At 43.7% G+C, this 27,967-nt stretch overlaps 5 protein-coding genes across 10 annotated transcripts; 2 read left to right on the forward strand and 3 right to left on the reverse strand.

Moving 5' to 3' along the window:
• The first annotated feature begins 613 nt into the window (after nt 1–613).
• LOC6581578 (probable cytochrome P450 316a1) lies at nt 614–3,832 on the forward strand. Of its 2 annotated transcripts, none has more exons than XM_044009618.1 (4): nt 614–907; nt 991–1,423; nt 2,788–3,324; nt 3,387–3,522. In XM_044009618.1, the coding sequence occupies exons 1-4, from the start codon at nt 751–753 to the stop codon at nt 3,427–3,429; spliced, it is 1,170 nt and encodes a 389-aa protein (XP_043865553.1). In that variant the 5' UTR covers nt 614–750; the 3' UTR covers nt 3,430–3,522. The 2 variants fall into 2 exon arrangements, with proteins under 2 accessions (XP_043865553.1, XP_002007305.1); XM_002007269.3 differs by having other exon boundaries at nt 618–907; nt 2,788–3,320; nt 3,387–3,832.
• On the reverse strand, nt 3,806–6,817 carry LOC6581579 (cytochrome P450 4d8). Its single transcript, XM_002007270.4, has 4 exons — nt 6,620–6,817; nt 5,157–5,610; nt 4,214–4,773; nt 3,806–4,158 (listed from the first exon to the last, which is right to left on the reverse strand). Exons 1-4 carry the CDS (start codon nt 6,768–6,770, stop codon nt 3,806–3,808), a joined length of 1,518 nt encoding a protein of 505 aa, XP_002007306.3. The 5' UTR covers nt 6,771–6,817.
• A 1,599-nt stretch (nt 6,818–8,416) lies between these two features.
• LOC6581580 (carboxypeptidase B) lies at nt 8,417–9,903 on the reverse strand. The gene is made up of 2 exons (XM_002007271.4): nt 8,997–9,903; nt 8,417–8,942 (listed from the first exon to the last, which is right to left on the reverse strand). The coding sequence occupies exons 1-2, from the start codon at nt 9,752–9,754 to the stop codon at nt 8,525–8,527; spliced, it is 1,176 nt and encodes a 391-aa protein (XP_002007307.1). The 5' UTR covers nt 9,755–9,903; the 3' UTR covers nt 8,417–8,524.
• A 2,525-nt stretch (nt 9,904–12,428) lies between these two features.
• On the reverse strand, nt 12,429–13,253 carry LOC6581581 (pupal cuticle protein C1B). Its single transcript, XM_002007272.3, has one exon. It carries the CDS (start codon nt 13,041–13,043, stop codon nt 12,519–12,521), a length of 525 nt encoding a protein of 174 aa, XP_002007308.2. The 5' UTR covers nt 13,044–13,253; the 3' UTR covers nt 12,429–12,518.
• Nucleotides 13,254–17,919: 4,666 nt separating this feature from the next.
• Nucleotides 17,920–25,911, forward strand: LOC6581582 (large proline-rich protein bag6). Of its 5 annotated transcripts, none has more exons than XM_044009608.1 (12): nt 17,920–18,565; nt 18,706–18,823; nt 18,895–19,115; nt 19,180–20,365; nt 20,463–20,549; nt 21,055–21,360; nt 21,448–21,534; nt 22,168–22,857; nt 23,643–24,596; nt 24,661–24,791; nt 24,846–25,073; nt 25,140–25,911. In XM_044009608.1, the coding sequence occupies exons 1-12, from the start codon at nt 18,500–18,502 to the stop codon at nt 25,488–25,490; spliced, it is 4,425 nt and encodes a 1,474-aa protein (XP_043865543.1). In that variant the 5' UTR covers nt 17,920–18,499; the 3' UTR covers nt 25,491–25,911. The 5 variants fall into 5 exon arrangements, with proteins under 5 accessions (XP_043865543.1, XP_043865544.1, XP_043865545.1 ...); XM_044009609.1 differs by having other exon boundaries at nt 17,922–18,565; nt 24,894–25,073; XM_015161916.3 differs by having other exon boundaries at nt 17,923–18,565; nt 24,000–24,596.
• The last annotated feature ends 2,056 nt before the right edge of the window (nt 25,912–27,967 follow it).

The following is a 27,967-nucleotide window of genomic DNA, read 5'->3' on the forward strand; positions in this document are numbered from 1 at the left end:
TTGCGAGCCTTCTAAATAAATATGTAATTCGAGCTGGAGCAGTAAAACTATTGCAGGTAGATAATCAACATATTGTTTATGTTAACGAAATATGAATAATATGTGTAGATATATGAAATATAAATAGTTTGTAGATATTAAGTGGATATAGTCTGCTGCTTCATTTGGCATATATATATATTTCTTGTCTCAATTTATATGCTGACTAATGATTTTTTTCACTTTTCCATGGTGGCAAACAATAATTATTTTATTTAATTTCTAATTTTATTTTATTTTATTTTATTTTTCGTTTGCTTTCTCAATTATTATGACTCTTCAAATCTCAGCTGCAATCAATTGACAATTTAAATGTTGCTAGCAAACACAAATGTTGCTAGCAACATGCTGCCAGCAACATGCTGTGGAACCTATTTGAATACAGCCAAAGTTATACGCTATGATAAAAATGAATATATGTGATCTAAAAATAGCCAAAAATTAAAATAAAAAATTTTACAAAATAAAATAAAAATTAATAATATATATTTATAATTTCAAAATAGCTTTAACCACTCTCCAATTGAATTAATATTTGTAAGTAAACATGCTGTTGGCGTATTCAAAATATGGGCTTATCGGTTAAGCGCTAGCTGAAATCGTAAAACACTTGAGATAGCCAATATGCCCCCAGTGGCTCGGCCATAAACCGGTTCCAATCGCCGAGAGTCGGACGCACTTGCAGTTGAGGTTGCGTTCACAGTTCACAAAATGATCTTGGCCAGCATTTTTGTGTGTTTCTGCCTGGTGTCGGCATTCAATTATTTGAGGCAACGTCGACAGCGCGGTTTCATCAAGAACCTTGGAGGACCTTTCACCTGGCCCCTAATGGGTGCCATGCACAAAATTGTGCTGCTATCGCCAAAGAGTAAGAACTAAAAAAAAAAAAAAAAAAAAAAAAACGAAACTCGATTTACTTATATAGACATTGAAAAATTTCAACCTCGACAGATTTCTTCGAGCGCAGCTCTGTCTACCTGGCCAAATATGGCGCTGTGAGCCGAATTTGGGTTTTTCACAGACTCTTCATACCGGTCGCCGACCTGGAATTGGCCAAGAAACTGCTGCAGAGCGAAACGCATTTGGAGACGGGCCACGAGCTGATGAGCGACTGGCTGGGCGACAGTTTGCTCACCTGCCAGCCGCAGCACTGGCCACAGCGACACCAGCTACTCGCCTCACTCTCCCGCCCAGACAACCTGTTGCAATTGAGCCAACTGTTTCAGCAGCAGGCCGAGCAGCTCTGCCAGCAGCTAGCGGCTCGGGCGGAAGCGCGACAGGTCTTTGATGTGTGTCAGCTGGTGTCCGACAATGTGCTGGACCTAATGCTATGCATCAGCTGTGGCATGCAGCCGAGCGAGCACTACAAACAGGCATTTAAAGAGTGAGTAGCCGGACATGTAACGGTATATAGGCTAGCTTTTCATTTTGATTTATGCTGAGATTTGGAGTGTAAAACTAAGTTTGCAAGTTTATTCCAGGCTCAAACTGGTTCAGGAATTACAATTGAAAATCTAGCATAGCAGAAGTTGGTGCCATATTAGCTCAAACTGATTCAATTTTTGGTGGAATATCAGTTCGTATGTTTGTCTGTATACCGCCCTGTCTCTCTCTCTCTCTCTCTCTCTCTCTCTCTCTCTCTCTCTCTCTCTCTCTCTCTCACTCTCTCTCACTCTCTCTCTCTCTCTCTCTCTCTCTCTCACTCTCTCACTCTCTCTCTCTCTCTCTCTCTCTCTCACTATCTCTCTCTCTCTCTCTCTCTCTCTCTCTCTCTCTCTCTCACTATCTCTCTCTCTCTCACGCTCTCACTTTCTCTCTCTCTCTCTCTCTCACGCTCTCACTCTCTCTCTCTCTCTCTCACGCACTCACTCCCTCTCTCTCTCTCTCTCTCTCTCTCTCTCACTCTCTCTCTCTCTCTCTCTATCTCTCTATCTCCCTGACTTTCTCACAGTCTGTCTCTCCGTCGGACTCTCTGTCTAACTGCAAGGGCCGAAGAAGAAGACTGCAGAAGATCATTTCTGTTGTCTATATGTGTGCAGCAGTACTCATTTGGTGTTTATATGTGAACGAAGACTGCTTGAAGCCGAAGAGAGTGTTCCCATTGATCACTCAAAGCCCGACGGCTATGAGCTCTACCTGGCATCGGGCACCACAGTTGAGCGCGACTAATGTTCGGGTGAAAGTAGCCCTATATAAAGGGCAGCAGCTGCAGCATTTCTTCAGTCGTCCAGGGCTAGCGGAGGTCGTTCAGTGCAGTAAAGTGAGGTGAAATATATGAAGCCATAGAGGAACGACTTAGAGGAAAACTTAGAGCCAAGACTTAGAAGACTGAAGGCAGAATATTAGAGCAAGGACAGAGAAAATACTTCGATTATTATGATAAGCAAAAAAAATCACTGTAAATAATTTGTCAACTTATTTCGGAGGTCAACATTTTGGCAGAGTTAAATACAAAGTTTTCTGCATTTCTATTTTAGTAATTTGAACTTGTTCCGAAAACTGACTTCCATGTCCTGAACTGTGTTTAATATTTTGAATAGTGTCTCGGGATTTAACTCATAAGAACTAGTTTTGTTAGTTTAAAATATTTCTAATCAAAGTTTGAGACTTCTCTAATCTAAGTTAATTAAAAAATATTATATTTAATTCTCATTACCCCCCTTATGATCTTATTCCGTCATTAATTAGCATTTGATTTGATTCCCATTATCTATTTTAACAATCATCAAATTTCCCAACTCCCAACAGACTCACAGAGCTCTATCGCAAGCGTTTCCTGAGCGTCAGATCAGCCAATCGTCTGACCTTCTGGGTCTGCTCGCCTCTCACTCGACGACGGCAGCAACGGCTCATTCGGCGCATCAATGAGGAGAACAAACAGATGCTGGAGCAGCGCCGACAGCATAAGCTAAGCAGTAATCAAATAAAGATCGAGGGCATCACAATAGATCGCATTGAGCCGGTGCCCAGAGTGAAATACCAATCGCTGCTCGAGCTGCTGCTCACGAGCGAAGCATCGCTGACCGATGCCCAGCTGCTCGCTGAGCTCAACTGCTGCAGCTTCCTGGGCTATTTGCTGTGCAGCAGCGCTCTCTGCTCTGCCCTGGTGCTGATAGCACGACATCCGGCGGTGCAGCAACGTTGTCTGGATGAGCTGCGAGAGGCGAAGGACTCAAAGGAGGAGCGCTTGCCCTACCTGGAGGCGGTGCTCAAAGAGACACTGCGACTGCAGCCACCGCAGGTGATCGTAAACCGTGAGCTGAGTCAGGACTTTGAGTACAGTAGGTGAAGGAATTTATCACTCATGTAACTTAATATTCACTCTCTCTCTCTCTCTCTTTTCACAGCTCACTCCCAGCTGGGCGCTGGCTCGCTGCCTGCCGGTGCTGAGATCTACTTGAATCTCTATGAGCTACAACGCGCTGAGCAGGCGTATGGCACCAAGGCGCAACACTTTCAGCCCGAGCGCTTTCTGGAGCAGCCCGTCGAGCTGCTCAGCTTTGGTCTGGGTCCACGCAGCTGTCCGGCGCAGCAAATGAGCTTGAGCCTCCTGCAGCAGCTGGTGGCGCCGCTGCTGCTGCAGTACGAGCTGCTGCCCTATGGCGATGCACTGCGTCCGCAGCTGCGCTTGGCGCTGGGCTCCAGCAATGGCTTTCAGCTGGCGCTGCAGCCACGTAAAAAGATTGACTAGAACATAATTGGCTAGATAGACTTTAGTTTTAATTCAGCAAAAATAAACATAGCTTAAATTACTCAGGGAATACCCCTATTGCTGGCCACGCTTGCGCATGCCCATCTGGAAGCCTGTATCCGAGCGCAGCACAATGTTGACCACCGGCTGCACTGGCTCGCCCAGCGGCAGCAGCTCGTACTCGCGCACGATCTTGGCCAGCAGCATCTTCATCTCCAGCAGGGCGAACTTCTGGCCCACGCAATTGCGCGGCCCGGCACTAAAGGGGGCGTACGAAAAGTTCGTGGCGGAGCGATCGCTGCTCTCATGGCGTTCCGGCTTGAAGAGATCTGGTTCCGGAAAGTAATCCGCATCATTGTGCATGCCATAAATGATCATGAAAATCTCCGACCCAGAGGGAATGACGCCTGCTCCGAACTTGGAGTGCGCTGCAAGCAGAGAGTCTCCACTAGAGATTGCCCAGTGCTAGTCTCAGTCACTTACTGTATCTGAAGTCTGCCTGCAGCTTGCGCCCGACGAGCGCCAGAGGCGGATATCGGCGCAGCGACTCCTTGATGACGCACTCCAAATACTTCAATTGGCCCAAATCTCGCATGCTAACGGCTCGACTGCGATCACTGCCCAGCACCTCCAGGATCTCCGCCAGCATTTTGGCCTGAACCTCAGGATGCCGTGAGATGCACCACAGGCAGAAAGAGATGCCACTAGTTGTGGTGTCGTGGCCCTCGAACATGAACGTGTCCACCTCCTCGCATATCTCCTCGTCCCTCAGCGCTCGTCCACCGACTCTCGCCTGCAGCAGCACATCGAGCAGAGCCATGCGACGCTTGCCGCCCACCTGCTCATCCTCCTGCTGCTCTGTGCCCGCCACCTGCATCGCCTCCAAGGCCTGGCGACGCTGCTTAATCACCTGCGCAGTAAATTCGTGCATGATGCGTATGAGCTGCATCTGGCGAAGCTTCAGATGTGGATGGGTCAGTGTGAAGAGCAGCTCGTTTTGCTGGATCACCGACATGAAGCGCCAGGCCATCAAGGCAGTGCATCTGTCGATGGGAGGGGGTAGGGGAGTGGTATTATATAAATAGTGTTATGGAATGCCTAGGAAAGCGAGCAGAAATTCAGAAGACTCTAGGACAGCTGAAGATTAGATATGACTACAATTGGAGGAGGAACCGGTGTGATGTAGAGTGAGAGGGATTAATATAAGGAAATGTTTTATATGATCTAGTTTACAGAACTGGTATATAGACCGGCTCCCTGAGACTAAAAGTTATATCAATATATCTCAGTGCACTTTATTCACACTGAGAACTCCCTGTTCCCATTATCCATAACCAACATCTATATGAAAAATAAACTTCGATAAGAACAACCCTACGGCTCTAGCATACTAACTTCCAGGGACCCAGCGACACCTCCCACTTACTCCGTTACAGCATTGGCATAGGGCGTGCTCTCTGCCTGCTGCGCATGCACTTTGGTGCCCATAGCCGTCTCTGAAATGATATCCAGGGCAGCCAGGCAGACAAAGGGATAGACGTCAAAGCACTCTCCAGTGGCACGCTGCTCCAGACGCTCCACGCACACATTCGACTGCTGATCGAAGACCTCCACGAATTGCTCGAGGATCGAGAAATGAAAGGTCGGTGTTATGATCTTGCGCCGCTGACGCCAAAGTTTGCCATCGCTGAGCAGGAGGCCGTTGCCCAGCCACTGGCCCAGCAGCTTGTACACCGGATGCTTGACCAAGTGCTCTTGGCTGGACATCAGCTGCTCATTGAACTCCACATCGCCGCTGACGATTACCAAACGATTTAGCACCCATGCACGCTGCAATTTTCCCAATTGCCTGAAGTATTTTTGGGAGCGTTCAATAAAAGCTGCAGGGAATCAATAATATTATTTGCAGACATTTATTATTATAATGTTGATAACAGCAACGATAGAGATTGCTTAATTTTTGAGTACTTCACTTATTTGTATACAATTAGTTTCTTATTGGAATGCAATGAGATAAGACTTTTAAAAATAATAAGCTAGAGTGTGATATGCCCAATGTCGTAGTACTCGTTCATAGTCTAATAGCTATTAAGCGAAGATTATAATATTTATAGATTATTTACTACCTACTTCTTTATTTATAATCAGGTAGATAACAGCAAGAAATTGAAATTTAATAATAGATGCAATTATGATAAGGTTTTATTAATAGAAAAATATTGTTTACGAAAGCTAGAAATATAGAGAGTGCATTGTTTGCTTTTATTTTACTTTTTTTTTTTTGCCTAATTGATAACTAATAATAATTGATAACTAATAATAATTGATAACTAATAATAATGTTGGCATCTGAAATTCGTATCCCTCTAGCTTCATAGCTGTAACTCTATGCATCTCTATAGCTCTAAGCAAGAAGCAAGGTAATGCTACTATTTTTATGCTCTTCAAACATAAATGAATAAATTGTAGTAATGACTCAATATTATTATTATTATCAATGGATTATTATTATCATTGATCGAGCTGCGAAAAACTAAAAACTAGAGAGTATTATATTGGTTGCTTATTGATGACATTGATCCTGCGTCTGCTGCAAAAGCAACGTTTCGCAATTCCATATGGAGTCGAGTTTGTAACGACTTAAGTTTAACAATTTGATACTTATAATTGCTATAGCACATAGCTTGATTTTCCATATGAACATCAGCTCACTTTACATCTTTTAAATAGATTATTTAAATGGCAACTATATGTAATTGTTTTAATATTCAACAGCTATTTACATATTGAGAGCTGAAGCAGTCGACGGCAATCAATGAAATATTCAATGCACTTTGTACTCTGCTCCACATCAACTCACATAGCACTTGTCATGCACTTGATACGTACTTTTGGGAGTCATATTGATGGCGAGATGCCAGGCTCCGACTAGCGGGAGACAGAATGGGCCTGGCAGATTGGCAACGGCCGCTCGCCTGTCCCTTTGGCGCCAATGGACCCAACTCGTTAAGAGCAGCACAACAATCGCGATCAGCAGCATTTTGCAATTTGAAGAGACTCGAGGCAAGTCAATTAGCTATAGCCCCCAGCTGTAGTGCTCGAAGCTCTCTAATTCCATAGTCTTATCTGATCGGGACTCAAAGAGCTGTAAAAACGAATTACTAGTGAGTTAATTCAGCGCTTAACACAAACTGAGCGTTTATTTCTATAGTTAGTATCTCTCATTTCTTTTTAGTATCGAGCAGAATTGAGTATGCTAATTGTTTTGGTCACACAAGGCACAGACATTCGGCAGTAGGTCGCAGCTATCAGCTCTTTATGTTTGTTGTTTTATTTTATGCTTTTTTTCCTTTTTATGTAATTTCCGTTAGAGACATTCGTGCGGAAATTAAAACATTTGCACAGCGACAGAACACGGGGGATGGATAGCTGCCAAAGCAGGACCTCGTCCTGAAGAGCTGCACTCGCAAAAAAAAAAAAAAAAAAAACTAATTAACAGCTGCTTCCTGCAGTCGAGCCGAAGTTCGACTTTGACTTTTGTAATGGCATTTTATCATATTATTTTAAAAAGGGTCAGCGAGTAGAGCTACAGACACACTCATCCTTATACACATACATACATACACATATATATATATAGATATATAGCATAGGCGTGCTTTTAATTGTGCATTTTCAATTTTCGCAATGACTGTTATAAATAAAACTCTCTGAGGGAGACAGAGAGAGAGAGAGAGAGAGAGAGAGAGGGTAACAAAAAATGGAAGATTTTCCACATTAATTTGCGCATATTAAAAATGCAATTTGTTGCGTTAATTGCAGCATGTGAAACGTATCAGACAATCCGAGTGATAGCACACAACGAAACAGAAACAGAAACAGAACCGGCAACAGAAACTGTAAAAGAGACCGCCCAGTGCTCAACAGCCAAGTCACGTTGATAGCCAGCGCAAACAAGCAAATAGCACGCGAACAACGCGGCGTATGAGTAATGCGAGCTTTTCGTTCAATGAGCAAGGCACTGCGTATGGGTGTGTGTGTGTGTGTGTGTGTGTGAGTAACAGCAAACTCAGCCTGGCTCTGCTGTGGATTTAAAATAATTTTTGTTAAATGCGAGACAACTGATATTTCGGTTAAGGCGCCAACTGCTCTGAAAATTGATATAAATGAACAATCGAAATGGCATATAGAACAGAATAAACAATTAAAGCAGTTTCTTTAAATTGCGATGGTGTAAAGATATTTTTTGTTGTTGGGCATCGTCGAAATGTTATAAGTATTACTAGCCGCATGTAAATACTTATTATTTTACTAATTGGATTTTTAATTGAGAGAGATTCTGATAGCGTTGTAATGGATGTATGTGTGTGTGAAATATGTGATAGAAGATTGAATTGATTATTTGCCTCTTTAACAAAATTAAGTTTTATTTAAACCTGTCTTACTTAATTTTTCCGGTTTCTATGGGTCAGTAAGTACATAATGATATATTCATATTATTTATTTTCAGTTAAAATTAATTAACAGTATATTTAAAAGTTAATTATATTTAAAATAAGTGTATGTAATTATTTAAGTAACAGCTTATGGATTTTCAGCAGATATTCAACAATATTTATATACAATACATATATATATATATATATTATATATATATATATATATATATATATGATATATACATAGATTGTACATTAAAATCCTATTTTGTACAACAAATATGCAAAAGTTAGTTTCATTATAAAATACACTCACAAACATTTAAGTTATTTTTAAGTCATTAACCAACACTGGTCAGCGAGAGAGTACCGTTATGATTATCATAAGCAATAGTATCTTCATCATATTAGTCAGACTATAGCTAGACGAGGCAGAGTAATCCTTAGCCACAGACAGAGACCTCGTCGGTGGATAGAGCTCAATGGCTTTCCTCGCCATGGCACTGATGCCCACCCAAGACTCCTCGGCTAGGTCCTTCAGCAGGTGCTTTGGTGGCCAAAAGTCAAAGGTAAGTCCATCTCGCTCGCCGGACAGTTCCAGCGCAAAGCTCAGCGGAAATCCAATAGAATGGGCATAGTCAACGCTGGTGCCCCCAAAGGCATCCTCCTTGCCGTACTGCCCATAGGCGAATCTTGTGCCAGTCGCATTGAATATGGCCACAGCTCCAGCCTCCGCCACGGCGTGCAATTCCTTGTCATTGGCACTGCTGGCACTAGAAGAGAAAGATTTTATCTCATTCTCGGAATCGATCCTTGGTTATGCCTACCTCGTGTGTGCCCAGGAATAGTAAATGGTTGTGTGATGCGTATGCAGCGTCATGAACAGCATCCCACGATTGCTCTGGACCAAATCCTGCATTATGTCACGCACCGCTCGCGACTCTGGCGCGGAGAAGGGCTTAGGACCCGCATAGTGATCGGTGCAGGAATCCTGTAGCTCCGCATAGCCCTGCCCCCACTCAATATCGTAATTTCGATTGAGATTCGTGCCGAAGCAATTGTTGCCGTTGGGCGAACGCGTATTGCGCCACGATCGGTCCACAGTGCGGGAGAACATATAGCCATCCGGGTTGAGCTGCGGCAACAGAATCCAATCGTAGTCCTGCAGCAAATGCGCATTCTCCTCATGCCTGACCACCAGCTGCTCCAAGGTGTACAAGGCGGCAACAGGTGTTAGCCATTCGCGCGCATGTGCCCCGGCTATGAGTAGAATCGCCTTCTTGCCGACGCGTCCATCGCCATTAGTTACCGTTAGCGATTTCAGTGGACGCTGCTCGTACGTTACGCCCACATCTTGAAGAGTAACGTAATCACTGTACGCCCTCGCCAGCTGCGCCATGTAGGCCAGCATCTCATCGTAGCTGAGGTAGTCATCGAGTTGAAGCGGCAGCGCCATCTGTCGACGCAGTCGTCGCTTGAAGGCGTCAACGCCCGAGGTGCCCAATGCCAACGATTGATGCAGGTGCGTTATCAATAAGATTAGCAAGCACAACTTGACTCCGAGGCCATTCTCGATTCCCGACATGCTAAGCGTTTGCCGGCCCAGCTATGCGCAGGTGAGTCAGCAAGCGAAAACGCAATCTTATACATATATGTATATGTATATAAATTTGTATATATATGTACATATATTTTTGCAGCGATAAACGTAGAACCGATCACTGTTAATGGCGAGCAACAACTGAGCGCAGATCATTTCATTTTACGCTCAACTGTTGCTGCTCACACTCACACTCACGGCCTCGTCCTCATCCTCTCCCTCTAACACACACTCTCTTTAGCTCACATTCGCCATGTTATTGTCTATCAAACACATGTTGACTTAATCGTAATTTAGGCTCTCTCGCTCCCTATCTGTCTCCCTCTCCCTCTCTGTCTCCCTCTCCCACACTTATTGCGGCCTCTCTTTGTGCTCACCAAGAGCTGAATTGCATATGTGAATCAATTTTAGACACGCTCAACATATCTTTTTGCAAAAGCTCTCTGTTGCAAAAGCTCTCTTAGGGACTGGATCGGCGTGCTCTTGCTTATGCCAGAGGCTTTAAGGCGGATACATTTTCTGCACAGCTTTGAACTTTGAGCTTTTTATGCGCAAAGGCAAAGGGATAAATGATATTAATTTCATTGCTATCGAAGCTAGAGGCTTTAAATTTGAAACAATAACTAATTTACGTACCTCACTGTATATACTGATTCTGAACGAGTATTAGGCAGTCGGATGCGGCCTACAACAACTTTATTACTTGTTGTTTATGGAAAATTGTGCTCATCGAAATGAGTTGCAGTTTCTGATTGCCAAGAATGCAGTTTGGCTGAGAGTGTCAACTGCTATTTATATATATATAGTCATCTATAATTATGCATGTATATACTTAACTACAGTTAGCTGTGCTTAGATACAGTTAGGTAATTATCACTGAAAATAACTTCATTAAGACTAAGCCTATTCGCTGAAATGGCTAATTGAGTTAGTAAACAGTTTGCAGCAAAACACTATAGAAGGGGCAGCAACATAGTTAAAGTAGAAAACAACAACAACAACACTGTTTAGCTAGTATATCTTCTAGTCTTCTGCTCCAGTTTTATCTGCATTTTGCGGCTTTGCCATTTTGCGGTTTAAAAAGCCATTAAAAAATGTAATTATGTTGATAAATACGTCTTACTGGGCATATTTGCATTTTTATTTTCTCACAACTTCCTGTCGACGGGCAGCCAAAGGACATGGGGCAGGAGGAGCAGGAGGCGAGGCAGGCGAATAGCGGTTGCCACTCAACTTTGGCCGCAACAACAAACACACTTAGCTGGCAAGTTTTTAGCCAGCAAATATTTTATCATTGCGCCTTTCTGCAGTCAAGTGGCGCGACAGGACCTCAGGCAGGAGCAGCAGGAGCAGGAGCAGGAGCAAGAGCAGGACGTGGCAGCTGCTGCCGCTGACTGTTGCATTTAAGCGCTGTTTATAGCCGCAAAATTTTGTCATACTGCAATTTGTTGCAAGCTACAACATTTTTCTTTTCCCTTTTATTTTTTGGTTGCTCAAGCGAAATGTAATTCGCACAGTTTTTGAGCCTTTTTGAGCCTTTTTCTTTTTGGGCAGTTTTTCATTTGAAATTCTTTTGGCTGAGGCAATTCAGCTGATTGCCATCTAATGGAGCCATCATTTATGGCAAGACTATGAGACGAAATTGACTCTTGGCTCTTTGTTAGCTCAAGTTAAGTGGCATCGAATTAATGAGCTAGCAAAAATGTGATTTCAATTTATAGATTCTGAATCTCAGGTCGATTCGCTTTTCTTTCTCTGGCTGCATGCAATCGCCAATGTGCATAATTCATAACGAGGCAAAGTTCTGATTGAGAGCTGATAGAGAGAAGCTGAAGATGCTGCAGTCGGGTGTAGTTGACTGCGTAATGCTCGCTTGCCGTTCGAGTTGAGCTGCTAGTTGCCAAAATGCTGAATATATAAAGAGATATCGATTATAATCGATCTCTATCGATTTTGCAGCTCATCGATAATAGTTAAGTTTTAATCACATCTTTAGAATATTCACAATTTGCTCGATTTCAATACCAACCCCATATACCCCTTTCACACGCCGAAGGCGCATAAAAGAAATCCGATTAGTTCAGTTGCTGCTGTGTCCTTCGCTCCGTTTCCGATTCCGCCTCCATCTTCGAGTCCCTCGACCGTCGCTTGCCATGCGAGTCACGTAGCGTTCATGTCCGATTTTTAAGTTTGCGCTGCACAAATCACGTAACCCGACCATTCAGGCTCCTGCTGCTGCTCGTTCGTTCGCTGTGGTTACAGATGGGGCGTTAGTTGGTGGGCGTGGCATTAGTAGAAGAGCCAAGCTAATGTCCTACTTCAGGCTATTTGTAGTGTGCAGCACTTTGTGTGGATTTTTATGATTTGTTTATATACAGCAACACGAAGACGTGAGCGAAAACTCCGACTCCGACTCCGACTCCGGCCATGAACTGTGATAAAAACTAGATTACGATTATTAAATAACACATTAAGAGTCAGAGAGATCTCTGGCGGATATTCTTAAGTGGATGAATAAGAGAGCTAGATGTGCTGGGGAGTAGTGTGAGGAATCTGTGTAGTTATATGTAGTTATATATAACATATTAAAGAGTGTTCTAGTCGGAGCTCAAATTCTAATTTCCGCTCTTTATATATTCCCCAAATGTTAGATAGGGTATTTTCTAGTCTTCATAAGCAAATCGCTCTCACATATTAACAAATGTCTTTATTGAATGCAAAACTCTTAAAACTATTTGAAATTGCCTCCTTAGTATCCCCAGTGGGTGCCGAAACCATCGAAGCTCATGTGGGAGACCGCCTCAGCGGGTGAGTAGTGCACCGCAATGGGCTGGTGGCTGGAGTAGGTGGACTGGACAGCCGGAATGGGCTGCTGGTACTGCTGCTGCTGCTGCTGCTGCTGCTGCTGATGGTAGACTGGAGCCTGGCTGTAGACGGCGGGCTGATGCGATGTATAGACAGTCGGAGCTGGAGCTGGAGCTGGAGCGGCATAGCTGATAGTCTTGGCTATGGCTGGCTGGTAGACATTGTTGCTGATGCGTGTGTCCTGCTTGTGCACCTGAGAGTAGGGCGTCGACACGGACTTGGCATAGTGGGAGACGGTGCCGTCGTAGCTCCTGACCACATTCTGCTGGGTGTGCGCCACGGCGTGCTCGTCGGCCAGGTAGCCAATGCCCGCCCAGGTGGGCGATAGCAGCAAAAGAGCTGAGATTAGTGAGAGGCATACGCGAGACATGTTTGAGCTGTGAGGGAAGTCGAGCAACTGTTTGCCCATTGCTGCCGCCCGCAGGCCTTATAAATGCGCATTAACTCGATCAATAATTACTCATATCTCTATCATTTACTCTTTTTTTTTTTTTTTTTTTTTTGTTGGCCCAATTTGTGGGCGAAGCGTTACGTCTAATGCGATTGGCTTTTGCGTGACTTTCATAAATCCATTTCTAGCCGGAGATCGTGGCAAATCAATTTATGCCACAATGTGACAGCAAATGGAGGGCGTGCCTCACACTTACGGCCGCATTGCATAACGGCAATTGAGCTACAGCTGGCCATGTCTGAGGTCGCCGGCGCACCTGCTCCACATTCCAGCATTTCGGCTCTGAAGTGCCCTCAAGCTCGGCGTGCCCATGCCCAAAATATAATAACAGCCCAGTCACAATTTATGGCCCATCGGAGATGCATTAAGGATGCCCAAATTGTGAATGCATCTCCACAGCTTCTGCCCTCAACTGCTTTCAAATGTCTTTGCATGCCAATTGTACAATTACTCTAACGTGTATATATGTATGTATCTATTTTAAGTGGGGCAGCAAAACAATGTTATACAGACATTACATACATACATGTGTTTTAAGCCAAACTCTTATTTATGTGGGAAACTCTTTTAGCTGAAGTTCAGGCATAGCTGGAAATTTAAGAAAAGTTCTTGCTGGTTCAGTTTAAAGCTTTTCGATGCTATTTACTGCTTTAAGCTTACTTTTGTATATTTAGCATTTCACATTAATTTGATATACCCAAGATAAATATACCCTTGATATGACCAAGACAATTCTATACCCAAGATATAAGATATAACTAACTATACATAACTCTAACTTGACTACATTAACTATGATTTTCTAGTTCGGCCGATTTTCGACCAGAATTATATATAATCACAATTTTTTAATATATACTCTTAAATTTATTTATTTATTATTTGTATTTATTATTTATTAATTATAAAACCTTTCCATTTAATTTAATTTAATTTTATTTATTTTTAGTTTTCCACATTAGCTTAAGGCATATATTTTCAAGGGTATACACACTTCCATACACCAACAGCTTTTGTTATCGTCTCTTCAGCATTTCAAGTACCGTTGTTGCTGCACACACAGTCACTCAATAGCTGGGCGGCACTCGAGGCGAGTCGAAGAAAACGATTCGATACATCCATTCGATACCATAAAAATCGCTCAGCTACAATTGAGTTATAATGCAATTGGCAAACGTAAAGCAAATGTTGTTAACTTGCAGCGAAGTAGTGAGAGACACGGAGAACGGAAGGAGAGAGTGGGAGGGGAGCAAGGCAAAGGACATTGTTGCGTTTGACCGTCTGCAAAAGTTTTGCGCTCAATGAAAATGACACATAAATAGCATCAACATTCAGGATCTGGGCAAAGGCACAAATGTGATTACGATTACGTCCAACTTTCAGCAAGGAGTCACCTTTGTTTGTTGATGACTTTTGCTTGATTTGTGTGTGTCCTGTATCTCTCTCTGTGTATATGCGCTAGTGTGCGTGTGTGTGTGTGTGAGTCCATTATGGCTCTTATGAAATTTGGCACATAAATTGTATTATTGCATTTATGCTTGATTTTATTTCCGTTTGCCTTACAATCGTCATGTGATTGTGTGGGCGCTTAACAGCCTTAGCTTGTGTATGTATATGTATACGTGTATGTGTATGTGTGTGCCTTTGTATTGACTGTTAAATTGGCTTTAGTTGCTTTTTCGTCGCTTAAGTGAATTTGCTGCGAATTCGCCTTTGTATTCGCTCTCAAGTTCCTCGCTCACACTCACTCTCTCACACACACACACACACACACATGCGCTTACATTTCAACGGTTTCCTTTCGCTAAGCGCCTTACTCAACGCCCGAGCACAATTTGAACTTCAATTAGCTGCATTGGCTAGCCTAATAAACGTGCACACTTAAACTCACTCTCCTGCGCTCACTCCACACACGGACTCTCCCCTCTCTTCGTGCATTCGCACACTCGGCCGCTCTCCATCTCCCTTGCCCTGTCCCTTTCGTATACAATTACAAATGACGCGCCATTGCCAGGCCGAAAGTCAATTAACGGAACTCGCATAAAAGCTTCTCCACGCGCCTCGTCTGCTAATTGGAATTGAAACATAAATTAAAAGTCAAAGACGTGGACGAAAGACGAAGACGAAAATGTGCAAGGCTTGAGAATGCAACGAAAACTTTACGACTTCACATACACATATGTGCGCTTGCCGGTGTTGGTCAATGTGCAACGTAACACTGAGCGATTTTTACGTTTTGTCGTAATGTGCACCAATTACGTTAGTTCAGCAGAGCTTTTGCTTCTGCTTCTGCATCTGCTGTTGCTGCTGTTTCTGTTTGCATTGACAGCTTAGATTAAGTGTGCAGCATAAATTTGGGGAGGGTCGCGGCGAAAACAGTTCGCGATATATTTATGTGAGCAAATTGCAATTGCCCTAGTGGTTAGTGGAAATTATGTGGTAGCAATTAAAACTATGAATCCTTAAACATTTACCAACGTATGGTAACGCATATACTTCCAGTCGATTACCAATATAAATTGAAGCAAAATTAAGCCACATATACACTTAACTAAGGGTTCAGCTGTATTAAGTAGAATAAGTACATACTCACTCATAAATGCACTCTTATATTTACAAGCTCGTTTTGATCGTCACTGTCACCCAATGGTGAATTCTTGAATATGAAGAGATAGAGAAAGAGAGAATGAATTACTCTATTTATAGCACACGCTTCATTGGCTATGCTCTGTAGCTTAAATACACAGCAGAAGCTAACGCATATGAACTCTTATAATTCTAAATCTGATTACTAGCCGATGCTTATGTAGTTGTACTCTTATACTTATAAGTTATCCTTAAGCTTAACCCGTATGTGTGTTCATTGTGATTTTTAGAGCAGCTCATATAAATGCATTGCCCAACTCGCATACTCTCTTATAATTAGTACGAGCTTAACCTTTAGACAGCCACTTTAGCTAAATTAAAAAACTATTTTTTGATGTTTTTTTTTTAATAGAAAAAATAATAAAAATTTTTTTTAATTTTAATAATATTGTAATAGTATAAGTAAACACATTTTCATTTCAATCTTTGCGCACCTAAGGGTTAATTTCGCCTTTGTCTTCTGCTTGTTATATTGCCAATCAGCTAACCACACCTACTCCTACTCTTCCCCTTACACACACACACACGCGCTACCCTAGTTTTGCCCATAACCATGCCCCCTCCCCTCTCTCGGTCCGTTCTTCGGCTGTGTGTTTGTGTCTTATAGCACAAATGGGAGTTGGCTTCAATTTTCTTTATATTACAACTTGATTTAATTTGACGTGAGACTTGGATTTGTTTCACGCTCCCGAGAAAATGCCGGAAAAGCGGGCGCAGAACAATAAAAAGGAAAAGGGCAGAAAAATAATGGAGCTGACCAAAAGGAAAATGATTACAATTCACTTTCCGAATTCCAATTCCTATTCAAAAATTTTCCTAATGAAAATATTAAGATTAAACTAGAAGAGGAAGAAGAAAAAGAAAAGTCATTTGCCAGCTGCCAGATGCACGAATAACAAGAATTTCCATTTACAGGGTAGCTGATCCACCGATTGATATAATTTCATTAAGTCAACAACAACAACAGCAACAACATAGCAATTATTGTTGCTGCCACGCCCACTGTTCACGCCACGACCAAGTTTTTTGGCGTGACAAAAAAAAAAGTAACACCGAAAAAAGCAACAAAAAATGTAAAAATAAATAATAATGAAAATGAAAATGGAAATGCATAACGCAGGGGTAGTGGAGTAGGGGTGGTGGGTGGTTGTGGCGGGTATGAGGCGTGGCCTGGGAAAAGTCTTGTTTGGAGACCGAGGCGAAGTGTCGAAAACTCATTAAAAACTTTTTTACAGCCCATTTGAAAGCAATTTGTAAATTGCGCGAACCCAAGGCAAAACTCCATTAATTATTATTTATTATTATTATAATTATTTTTGATAAATTAAATGTTTGATTAAATTTTAGAAAGTATACAATTAATATATATGTATGCATATATAATATATATATTATTTTTATAGTTTAAATTTGTCACCAAAATGAAAAGTATTCTGTATTATATATTTTTTATATACAAGATCTTAGGCTAATTAAATCGGATCTAATTATGTTTCCTAAAAATAAATATTTCCTTTCACTTCTACAAATATCCTTTGTAATCTGCCAAACCCATACAATTCTCAATTTTTCAAACCACCCTCGCGTAAATAGTTACTCTCTCATTCTCTCTCTCTTTCGCTCCCTTATCTATTTATTAAAGCATTTAAGCTTTAACCCTCCGACTCGAACAACAAGCGAAATATTCGGCAATCATTTTGAGCCGACATTAAATCACATTTCCGCATTTTCACATTTTCCGGGGTCTAAGAAAAATTGTGTTAGCTGCCGCAGCCACTGCCGTTGCCTTTCTGCTGGCACGCCTTCTCCCATGCCCCGCCCACTCTCTTAGCATACCTGCCGCTGCTGGCTCTGCCACTTAAATATTCAAAGCGAAAAGTTGTTCTACACCTCGGCTATGGCTCGCTTTTTTGCTGCTATTATTCAGTTTTTTGAGCAAATTCCCACAGGATGCAGTTCAAAGCAGACGTCGCAAAGGCCTTGGAGCGGGTTAACTGTGGCATAATACATGCGGCAAGCACGTCAGTTGCTGTTTCTTCAGTTTTCTCCCATACAAAGGGAGTGCAGTAAAAAAAAACCAAAAGATAAACTCAAATTTTTAAAATTTGCGCCACATAGCAGCAGGCCAGGGCTGCAGCGTAAGGCCAGGCTAACCAGATAGCTAAAATTTTTCTATTGCGCAGCCTAGCCAGACTGCTGAAAATACTAAAAATTGCAACAGTCGATAGATAGATTGTTAGCATGAGTTTTACACCATGTGACCATATTGGCTAAAGTATCAAAATACCACATAAATAAATTATCTGACGTTTGTATACAGTATATTTTGTTAAAAAGCATATAAGAGTAAGGAATTCTGGGTCGTAGCCGCTCGCTATTTTTGTGTGATTATCAAAATTTGGCAGCAATATATTTCGATTTAGTTGCTCTTTAATCAACTGGCATACGAAGTTGATGCGACACAAAAGCGACATTAGCGATACGCAAACGCAGGCGAAAGAAAAATATAACATTTAATAAAACACAAAATATAATATAAAAATTTTTCCACACTTGGCTACACCGGATCGAAGAGAGTGCGAAAGAGTGAGAGCGAGCAAAGGCGAATTTCGAATGCGAAAGCGATTCGATTGGCAGAAACAAGACACAACGATTGCCGTCGTACATCGGCCACCGATTTTCTTTGCCGTTGGCTGTTGTAAGTTTTATTTCTACAGTAAAGGAATCTAATTCAGAAGCATTTGATAAGCACGGGCACGGTTAACAAAATGTTAATAAACCTAAAGGTGAAAACTTTAGATGCTCGCACACACGATTTCAGCATCGACAATGAGGTAAGTACGTGTATGAACGGGTGCGCGTGCATGTGTGTGTGTATGAGTTTGTGTGGAAGTACATGCTTGTGTGTGTGCATTTTTGAGGTTGTGTGTTGTGAACGCTTTTCTTTGAATAACATTTTTCTTTTTATTCGTAGTTAACCATACGCCAGTTCAAGGACCAAATCGCAGAGAAGACTAACATTGCAGCCGAGAATCAGCGAATTATTTACCAGGGCCGCGTGTTGTCTGATGACAAACAGGTGAAGGAATACGGTGAGTCATGGCTAGTTTGCATTAGTAGTTGCAATCAACCTATTGACATATGACTGATCTCCGTTTTCTAGATGTCGATGGCAAAGTTCTGCATGTGGCCGAGCGTCCGCCCTTCTCGCAGCGCGGCGCCAATGCAACGAACAACGATGAACCGATGCGTGGCTTGAACCGCCTCCCCGGCAGACCAGCACCACGAAATCTGCGCAATGCGCCATATTTCAGGACACTCGACGGCATGCTGGTGGGCACTATGGCCATTCCCGTGAACAATGGACCACTGAATGCTGCGGGCGTAAGAATAAATGCTGTCGAGGCTACCTTAAATTCCTGTTGCTAATTATCGTATTCCTTTGCAGGCTCGCACACCTCCGAATCGCTTTCCCAACTCGTCGTCTTTCTGCATTAATCGCATCACTGTTGCCCAGCACATGATCGACTGTGCCAATAATATAGCTGCATATCTGGAGAACCCCGAGATCGGGCTGAATAATCAATCATTAGATATACTACAGCGCGGGCATTGGACTATGGAATCAACGGTGGTCGAGGTGGGCGTGTCCTCCACCGATATGCCACGCAACAATAACATCATTGACATGGTACAGGACGCAGTCACCGCTGCATTGTCACGCAACACACCTGGTCGCAACTATACAGTGGTGCAGCTGCCCACTGTCTACACCAACGAGGAGGGCGACCAGCAGCAGCAGCAGCAGCCGCAGCCGCAGCAACAGCAACAACAATCGCAGCAGCAGCAACAACAGCCATCGGATCGTGCTGGAAGCAGCAGCAGCGATGGCGCCGCCAGCGTTGACACGAGCGAGGAGACTACAGCAGCAGCCGCTGTGATCATTGAGGATGTAATTGAGACAGATGATGAGGCAGCCGATGGGACTAACACGCCACCCGGTGAGGACGAGCGCTCCAACTCGCCGCAGGCAGAGGCAGCGGATCGAGGCGCAGCAGCCGGAACAGCAGCTGCTGGAGGGACGCAACCGAACGGCGCTGGCAATGGTCCGCGCCGTCGTACACGTCCCGAGGTGCTGGCGCGAGTCTTTCAGCGCTATCGCACCGTCGAGCAACGTTTGGCGCCCTTCCTCGATCGCTACTACGAAATCTTGCAGCAAGATCCCAGCTTTGAGGAACAGGACACAGCGGGACGAGAGAATGCGCAGCGCATCTACGATCGTGTCTCCGAGGCTCTGCACTATCTGTCGCACGCCCAGCACGCCATCTCGGACTTGATGCTGGATCTGTCCCAGCCAGGTCCGCGTGTGCTCACCTGTCGGCCCATTCTCGTGGAGCAGAGCGGCTACATACGCTCCAATAATATCTTTACGCCCAATCTGGTGAGCGCTCCGCTTGCAGACCTCATTGCCCAGGTGCCGCCAGCGTCTGCAGTACCACAAGCCGCGCAACCAGCCTCTGCCTCTGCTGCATCTAATCCTCAACAACAGACTGTGGCTGGAACAGGCTCAGGTTCGGGCACAGGCACAGCTTCAGCGCAACAACAACGACCCGGAACTGATCAAGATGGAGTAGGTGAGTGTCTATTCAATATGGAGATATATATTTAGATCAGACGAAATATCCAAACAATAGACAGCAGACGATATCAATTTCTTGTCAATTTCTTTAGATGATCAAGTGGAAAACTCTGTTGAAGTCGAAGCAGCGCCTCGGCCAAGGCTAAGTCTCTATATGCCTGTACCATTGCCTATGCCCAGTAGGTTTTCCTTGAATACAAATCTTTGTTACCAAAGAAGCAGAATCCGCTATCGAAAGCTGGCTTAAAGTTTGCAAGCTTTGCTTTATGTTTTGATCTATTATATACTAATCCCGGACTCAAAGTAAAAGATTTGTCTTTAGAGTTCTAACTTGTTCCCTTCCTTTACTACCGCAAGATTAATCCAAAAGCTTGAAGCTGAAGCTAATTTTTCTACATCTGTTCTTTAAGCCTTCTTTTATAAAAGTTCATCTAGCTGAAAGCTTTGCTAGATCTCTTAAGGTTAGCCCCTACATTCAGCTTGTGCAAATGTCATAAAAGTTGCTCCATAAAAGCTTCCGGCTGATCCTAAAAGCTTATTGTCTCATCGTTGATTTGCTTGAAGTATTAGCTGGGAGATAAATAAAATGTCTACCAAAACTTTTGTAGAAAAAACAGATTTTTGTACATCTTCCTTACCATTTATAATTTCATACTCTAATCCGAAATTTCGTTCCGTCAACAGATCCTCGAATGTCACATCTTATCCAGGCTGTTTCTAATGCTACAGACGATGGGGAACAGCGTCCACAGAACCCACAGGATGGGTCTAGCATGCAAGATATTGAGGAGGAGGATTATACAGATCCCGAGGAACGTAACCGAAGGGAAGATGAGCTTATAGCGGAAGGGATTGCTGATGCAGATGCAGCAGCCGCTGCCTTCGCTGGTCTAGCCAATCGAAATGACAACTTTGAGGATCCTGTGGATGAGCCCATGGTGGCGCCAGCTGGCACCAATGCAGCCGGCACACAATCTCGTGCAGATGCAGGTGAGTGTCCAGGGTATATGCCCATCCTCAAACAGCCAAAACATAGGAAAATCAAGTCCTACGATTAATGCCTTGTCGATTTTCTAGATGAGCATGCCGAGCGTGCGGCTGAGCCTAATGAAGCACCCAGGCCAAGGCTTCGTCTCTATATGCCTGTATCAATGCCAACGCCCAGTAGGTTTTCCTTTTCCCATACAGCTCAGCCCAGCTTTTGTTCGGCTTTCATTGAACAGATTTGCTACTGAATTGAAGCATATTCTATAATATGTTAGCTGTTCCCTTACTTAACAAAATAATATAGTATTTAAAGCTTTAACGCTTCAAGTGTTGATGCGTCGTATTTCTGTTGCTCCACATTAATTTGCTGGATTCATCCAAGCTCTGAAGAGCTCTGATAGCTTTTCTCTTTAACATAATAATATTTGACTGACTGAAAACAACTTCAACAACCCGACCAAAGCTTTTATTGAGCGGAAGCTTAAAATTAAATGCTTCAAAAGCACATTCCAGCTTCAATATTGCAAACCTTCTCTGTTGTGCTATGATCCTCAATTAACCCAAAAGCTTAGCTCTATGTGCTCTTGATGCTTAAGCCTTAAGACCTCTTCTGCAAACCAATTAATCTATCAGATCGAATCTACGCTTAGAAAGCTCTACATTATAAAGCACCTAGAAAAAATCTCTATGCAGCAGATCCATAAGTTAATGCAAACTAATTCAAAGTTGTCACAGTTAATTGATTTTTGTTTTGGCTTACAGTTTAGCTTGTTTTGTGCTCATTTAACTTGTTTCTTGTTTCGCTTGCAGATCCTCAGATGCGAATGGCCCGTTTGATTCAGGCCGTGGTCAATAGCGCCACGAACGATGCGGATCTGCGTGTCGAATTCAATGTGCCCAATGTGATGTCCATAAATTTGCCGGTGCATGTGATGACCGCTGCTGTGCATCCGCAAGCTCAGGCCCAGGCCCAGGCTCAGGGACAGGGTCAGGGTCAGGGTCAGGCACAGGCACAGGGACGACCAGCAGCCGCCACCGACAGTGCCGGAGCTGGCGAAGCAAATGTAGCAGCTGCCGCAGCATCAGCTGGAGCCAATGCTGTTGCTGCTGCTGTTGCTGCTGCTGCTGCTGCGGCGGCCGCATCCACATCGAGCGGCACGCGCAGCGGCGAGCAGCGCGCCAATACATTGCCCACAACGGCCACGCAGACGCGCTCGACGTCCCGACCACAGATTCAGATTGGCGGCAACAACAATTGGGCCGGACGCATTGCGCCCACCCATACGGCGTTCGATCGTTTCTTGCCCTGCAATAGCCATCATATTCGTGAGCCGGAGCCAATGGTTCAACAGCAGCAACAACAGCAACAACAACAACAGCAAATCAACAATAATATCAGAAGCAGAAACAACAACATCAGCAGCAGAAACAACAACAACAACAATAATCACATAAACAACTACCGAAGACCGACAAGTGATCAATCCGCTGATGCTCTGGGTGAGTTGAAAATTCGTAGATTAACGAATATCTTTAAATTTTGATATGGGATTAATATGTATATATGTCAAATGATACATACTATCTATACATAATCATCAAATCATATATGTATACATATATAATCGCTGTAATGTCCCGGGCAGTGCACGGCTTCGCCTCGTCGCGCCATCGCCACGTGGCCGACTTGCTTTCCTCATCCTAACATATTCATCAGAGATGTAAACCGGGTTATAAATAGAGCAATAGAAGGAAAATAATTTTCCTTATTTCAGTTGACTTCAATTATTAATCATCAGATTATTCAGAAAACATCTAGTATATTATATTATATTTAGTATATATTTAGATCAGAATTTCTAGATACATATACTTAGAATTGTATAACAGATCATTATAAATATCGCACTTGTTTTGTTATTATCCTTATACCTACTCTAGCTACTCAAAAACATGCCTGAGCTTAAGGCCTGTCTTCTGTATATTTGGAAATTTCCATATATTATACTTCTCTCCTGGACTAAAGTCCAATTCGAATCTGAGCCTAGTGTCTGAATGTAGTTTTATCTTTGCCAAATATCTATTCACTGCTAGTAATGCTTATAGTAGGCAATTGGAATACTCCAATTCCTAAAAGTTGAAGGGTGAGCTTAGGAGCTATTGCCTATGACTGGAGCCATAGACTCTACCTTTAGGTACACACACACACACACAATGTTGTAGGCTTCCGGTTTGCATCTCTGACATTCTAATCTGCATTCTATCCGTGTCATCTCATCTCATAGTCAACGGTATTCGCTTGCCGCGTAGCTTCAGCGGCTCAAGCATCTCGCGTATCATGCCGCGTCGACGACCCACCATCATGCGCGAGAGCCGAAGCGGCAGCGCGCCGGGATTGACGACTATTGGTGGTGGTAGTGTTGGTGGTGCCAATCGTATTGGTGGTAATGGTGGTGGTGGCGGTGGTGGTGTTGCTGGTGGCGGTGGCGTGCACGCAGCTGTCAGTTCGAGCTACTCAATGAGCCGCCGTCCCGTTGCACGCCAGCCGAACGGTCGGTCCGCGCAAAGAACCGTATCCAGACTTTTATCCGCTATGTTTGACAATTTCCTGGTTACTAATATGAGAAATCATGCGCAAACAGCTTTGGGCGGCACAACAACGGGGCTAACTAATGCCACTTCGACCGCAGCAACCAACAATGGTGGCGCCGCAGCAGCCAATGCGACTCCAGTGGCCGCCTCAGCCTCAGCAGCAGCCGCAGCCACAGCTGCAGCCCCGAGCTCCGACTCGGGCTCGGGTTCGGGTTCGGGCTCAGCCGGCGACGCAGCTGCAGCTGTGGCTGTCAGCCGAGAGACTTGCAATCTGCGCGCCCAACTGCGCAGCTTTCTGCACCACAGCGTCTTCGAGGGCGCCTCGATCAATCCGGACACGATGCAATTGGCTGTGGGCCGAGCTCTGGACTGGTTCGGCGACAATCTCGTGTTTCTGCGTCAGTACGAGCGGCCGGAGTACAATTCGCGGGACTCCGTGTGCAATACGCTGCGCCAGAGCCTGCAACGCATCATCAAGCTGTGCTACGGCAACACTTGCAGCAGCCACTTCGAGCATCAGCTAAAGCAAATCTGCGATCAGTTCCGGAAGCGTCTATACAGCGTGCTCTTCCTGTGCCTGGGCAGCGCCAATGCGGAGCTCTACTGGCGGCAGCTGATGCGACGGCTCAGCGTGCCGCTGCGTTTCAGTAAGTAAAGACTTGACCTTGATGCTTGAAGTTGATGCTCACCTGAGACGACGCATCCTTTCAGATTTCCGCAATGAGGCCTTGCAGTTCTTGTGCATCTACATAGATCCCACAATTCCTGCTACGACGGACACCGCCGATGCTCAACAGTTCCTCGTGCTGCGCAATGCAGTGACAACGGGCCCAGATGCCGACGTAAGTCTGAGAATGAATTGCTGAGCAAGTTATCCATAAAGCACTAACTAATAGGAGCCTTTTGTGTGGCCTCCGCTACTCGCCTTTCCTTCACATTCACAGCCGGCAGAACAATCGCTCGACACCGACGTTGAAATGGCCGACGTGGCCGGCGGCAGCAGCAACTCCGCGGAGCAGGAGCTATCGTTGCCCGCGGTAACAGTCGGCTCGGAACCTTGGCATAACAGTTTCCCTCATGACTGGCTGCCTGTGATAACTCGCGATCTGCAGACCCAAACAGAGGTGAGTGGAGAGAGTAAAGATCAAATGATGAGCAATAGCTGAAACAAGCTCCAAATTCATTTGCAGCAAAACCTACCACAACCACCCTACTCCGATGCTTATATATCGGGCATGTCTGCCAAGCGTCGCAAGATCATCCAGAACGAGAAGTCATCAAACGTGGAATGCCTAATTTCTAGCGGTGTGCAGCGTGCTCTCCAGAACTCCGGTCTGGCTGGCACGAATGGTGGAGGTGCCGGCAACGTGAATCCCACTGTTAATCCTGATGTTGTGATCAATGCCATTGCCCATGATGCTGTGGTGCAGGCTTCCTACACGGAAGCTGTGCGCAACAGTGCACGCGAGCGCCTTAAGCAGGATATTGATTATAATCCAAGCAAATATCCGCAAATCACCAAGTTCACCGAGCAAAAGTAGGCGACGAACTTGGATCGTGTTGTGGGCGTGGTCGTGGTCGTGGCCGTGGCCGTGAATGAAACGTGCTTAAGTGTGCTTTATATATGTAAATCTTACTTTAATATTGAACTACTATGTTTCATATTTAGTTAATTGGATAAGTTCTGAAGCCTGTGTTGGTCACACGAAGTGCGCGGCTGTGGATACTTCAAGACACACACATACAGATAAACATACACACACATATATATATAGATACATATATATGTAGATATATACTATATAAAGCAGATATACATGCATACACACAATCAGATATGAGATACACACACACACACACACGTAATTAACTGCAAGAAACTACACGAAATTAATGGTCAAAGATTTTAGGACAACTCTGCATAAAAAGAAAGCTAAATAAAATTACATACATACACAAAAATCAATTCTGTTCTCCATTATCGATCGATCGACAATATAGTTGATTGATCCAGTGGCGTCCCCGTGGCGAGTGACGCAGTGGCCCGGCGGCAGACAAAGCCGTGACGACAGCCAAATACCAAATTCCAGCCAAATATTTTGGCCGTAATTAAACAGCCAGGCCCCAATTGACGTGTTCTTTCGATTTAGGGCTATCAATTTTGGCACATGATCGTTTCCGTTGCGAATCAAACTCTGGAATTTTGCAGAATCTTCATCAATCTCTCGAGTGGAATTCACATTACAGCAACTATCAAAGAAATCGGCTAGAAAAAAAAAAAAAAAAAAAAAAAAAAAAAAAAAAAAAAAAAAAATGAGAAGAGTAGAAATATGTATAATTTCACTGCATGAGAAAGCGCGAAACACGAAAAATTTGTCACATTAAGAAATGTTGAAATATTTATGTGACATCAACGCAAATATGAATAAATAATAATTCATAATTGTTGCTGTTGTGCGCTGTTGTTGATTTAGGCATGATTGAAATTTAAAAATAGCTCAGCTACGCAATCTGTGTATATTTTTAATACGATTTATCGATTACTTATAAATATTTAGTTAGTCTTCGGTTATTTGCAATGTGGGCGTGTAACGGTCACACTAAAAATAACCGTCCATGACGTGCGCTCATCATCCAAGATGATGGCAAAGACAGCGACAGAGATTGAGATTGAGTATGAGTTGAAGCTTCGCAGCGAATCACAAGAAAATTGCCAACAGCCATGATTAATTGCTGCAGGAGCTATAACAGCAGCACAGCACAGCAGCAGCAGCAGCAGCAGTTGGGCGCAAGGGCGACAACGTATGAAAGCGAAGGGGGCGGCGCGGTGCGGGACGAGCTTGTGTGATGGGGCACATTGGCACGCGCATTGCAGCCGGCAGGAATTTCGTGCGGAATTCACCGCGACAGACGGCATTTTTAAGGGGGCTTCGGTTAATTATGTATGCGCTGTGCCCAGCCACAACTTCAAAATAAATTAAGACTGCGGACTTTGATGCATGGTGCATGCTGCTGCTGCTGCTGCTGCTGCCCCTTGCTCTTCAGCTGACAGCGCACTCGTTTCAATGTGGCGCCTGCCAAGCAGCAACGAGGTGGCGCCACAGTTGCCACAGTAGCCAATTATTGTTGATTTATTTTTGCGAGTACGTTGAAAACTTTTGGTTGAGACGGCAGCGGTAATTAAATACCAAATTAAATACTTATTAAATACTAAGCGCAGCTTTATCGACAATCGATACCTAGCTCAAAATGGTTAACTATTCACCGTTATTGCAATGGATATTTTGAGAGATTGCAGGCAGCAGAAATACCCTCTAGAATGTGGGTGGATAAATTTAACTGTTAGAATTAGCACTTGAGAATCAATTAAAATTAATTATCAATTAAATTGATTTTTACGTTCGCTTTAAATTTTAAACATGAAATAAATTTAAATTTATTTAAAAGATCAAAGAACATATAGAGTTGGTTTTATTTTTTCAATCAAGTTCTATTAAGGGGTTTGTCTATACGTATCGAAGCGTAGCTACCCTTGTATATTTTACTCAGTCATTACTCTATGCATCTAGGGTATTCGATGGGTCTGCCAAATGTGTAGTATCTTCACGCATGATTATCATCGATGAGGCGGCACACGAACAACAACAAAATCATAACAAGCCGGCTCATTCAGGCGCTGTGCAGTTGAGAACGTCATAATTGAAAACATTGCTCAAAAGATGCTCAGATAAAAGATGCTGCGCACAAATAAAACTGATTTTCAAAACGCATGTGGCAGCCGCTTGCATATGTGTGTGTGTGTGTGTGTGTGTGTGTGCGTAAAGGACAATTTATCAGCAGTGCGTAAGAGTAGAAGCCAGCAACTACAACAACAACAGCCAGAGTTTGTAAACACATGATGTTGATAATGATGCCCCCATACATAGATATGTATGTGCATATGTATGTATGTATGTATATGCATGGCATAGCATGGCCTGCTGCCTAGGTTCCTAAGAAACTCAACTTACAAACATGC

Source organism: Drosophila mojavensis, unplaced genomic scaffold (genome assembly GCF_018153725.1).
Source record: "Drosophila mojavensis isolate 15081-1352.22 unplaced genomic scaffold, ASM1815372v1 contig_74, whole genome shotgun sequence".
In the NCBI taxonomy this organism is placed as follows: Eukaryota; Metazoa; Arthropoda; class Insecta; order Diptera; family Drosophilidae; genus Drosophila; species Drosophila mojavensis.

Coding starts and splice junctions, on each gene's coding strand:
- LOC6581578 (XM_002007269.3), top strand. CDS start 751: ATGATCTTGGCCAGCATTTTTGTGTGTTTCTGCCTGGTGTCGGCATTC. Junction 1,424..2,787: donor TACAAACAGGCATTTAAAGA/GTGAGTAGCCGG, acceptor AACTCCCAACAG/ACTCACAGAGCTCTATCGCA. Junction 3,321..3,386: donor GAGTCAGGACTTTGAGTACA/GTAGGTGAAGGA, acceptor CTCTTTTCACAG/CTCACTCCCAGCTGGGCGCT.
- LOC6581579 (XM_002007270.4), bottom strand. CDS start 6,770: ATGCTGCTGATCGCGATTGTTGTGCTGCTCTTAACGAGTTGGGTCCAT. Junction 5,611..6,619: donor CATCAATATGACTCCCAAAA/GTACGTATCAAG, acceptor GATTCCCTGCAG/CTTTTATTGAACGCTCCCAA. Junction 4,159..4,213: donor GCAGGCAGACTTCAGATACA/GTAAGTGACTGA, acceptor CTCTGCTTGCAG/CGCACTCCAAGTTCGGAGCA.
- LOC6581580 (XM_002007271.4), bottom strand. CDS start 9,754: ATGTCGGGAATCGAGAATGGCCTCGGAGTCAAGTTGTGCTTGCTAATC. Junction 8,943..8,996: donor TATTCCTGGGCACACACGAG/GTAGGCATAACC, acceptor TTTCTCTTCTAG/TGCCAGCAGTGCCAATGACA.
- LOC6581581 (XM_002007272.3), bottom strand. CDS start 13,043: ATGGGCAAACAGTTGCTCGACTTCCCTCACAGCTCAAACATGTCTCGC.
- LOC6581582 (XM_044009608.1), top strand. CDS start 18,500: ATGTTAATAAACCTAAAGGTGAAAACTTTAGATGCTCGCACACACGAT. Junction 21,535..22,167: donor TGTATCAATGCCAACGCCCA/GTAGGTTTTCCT, acceptor TTTCGCTTGCAG/ATCCTCAGATGCGAATGGCC. Junction 24,792..24,845: donor CAACGGGCCCAGATGCCGAC/GTAAGTCTGAGA, acceptor ACTAACTAATAG/GAGCCTTTTGTGTGGCCTCC.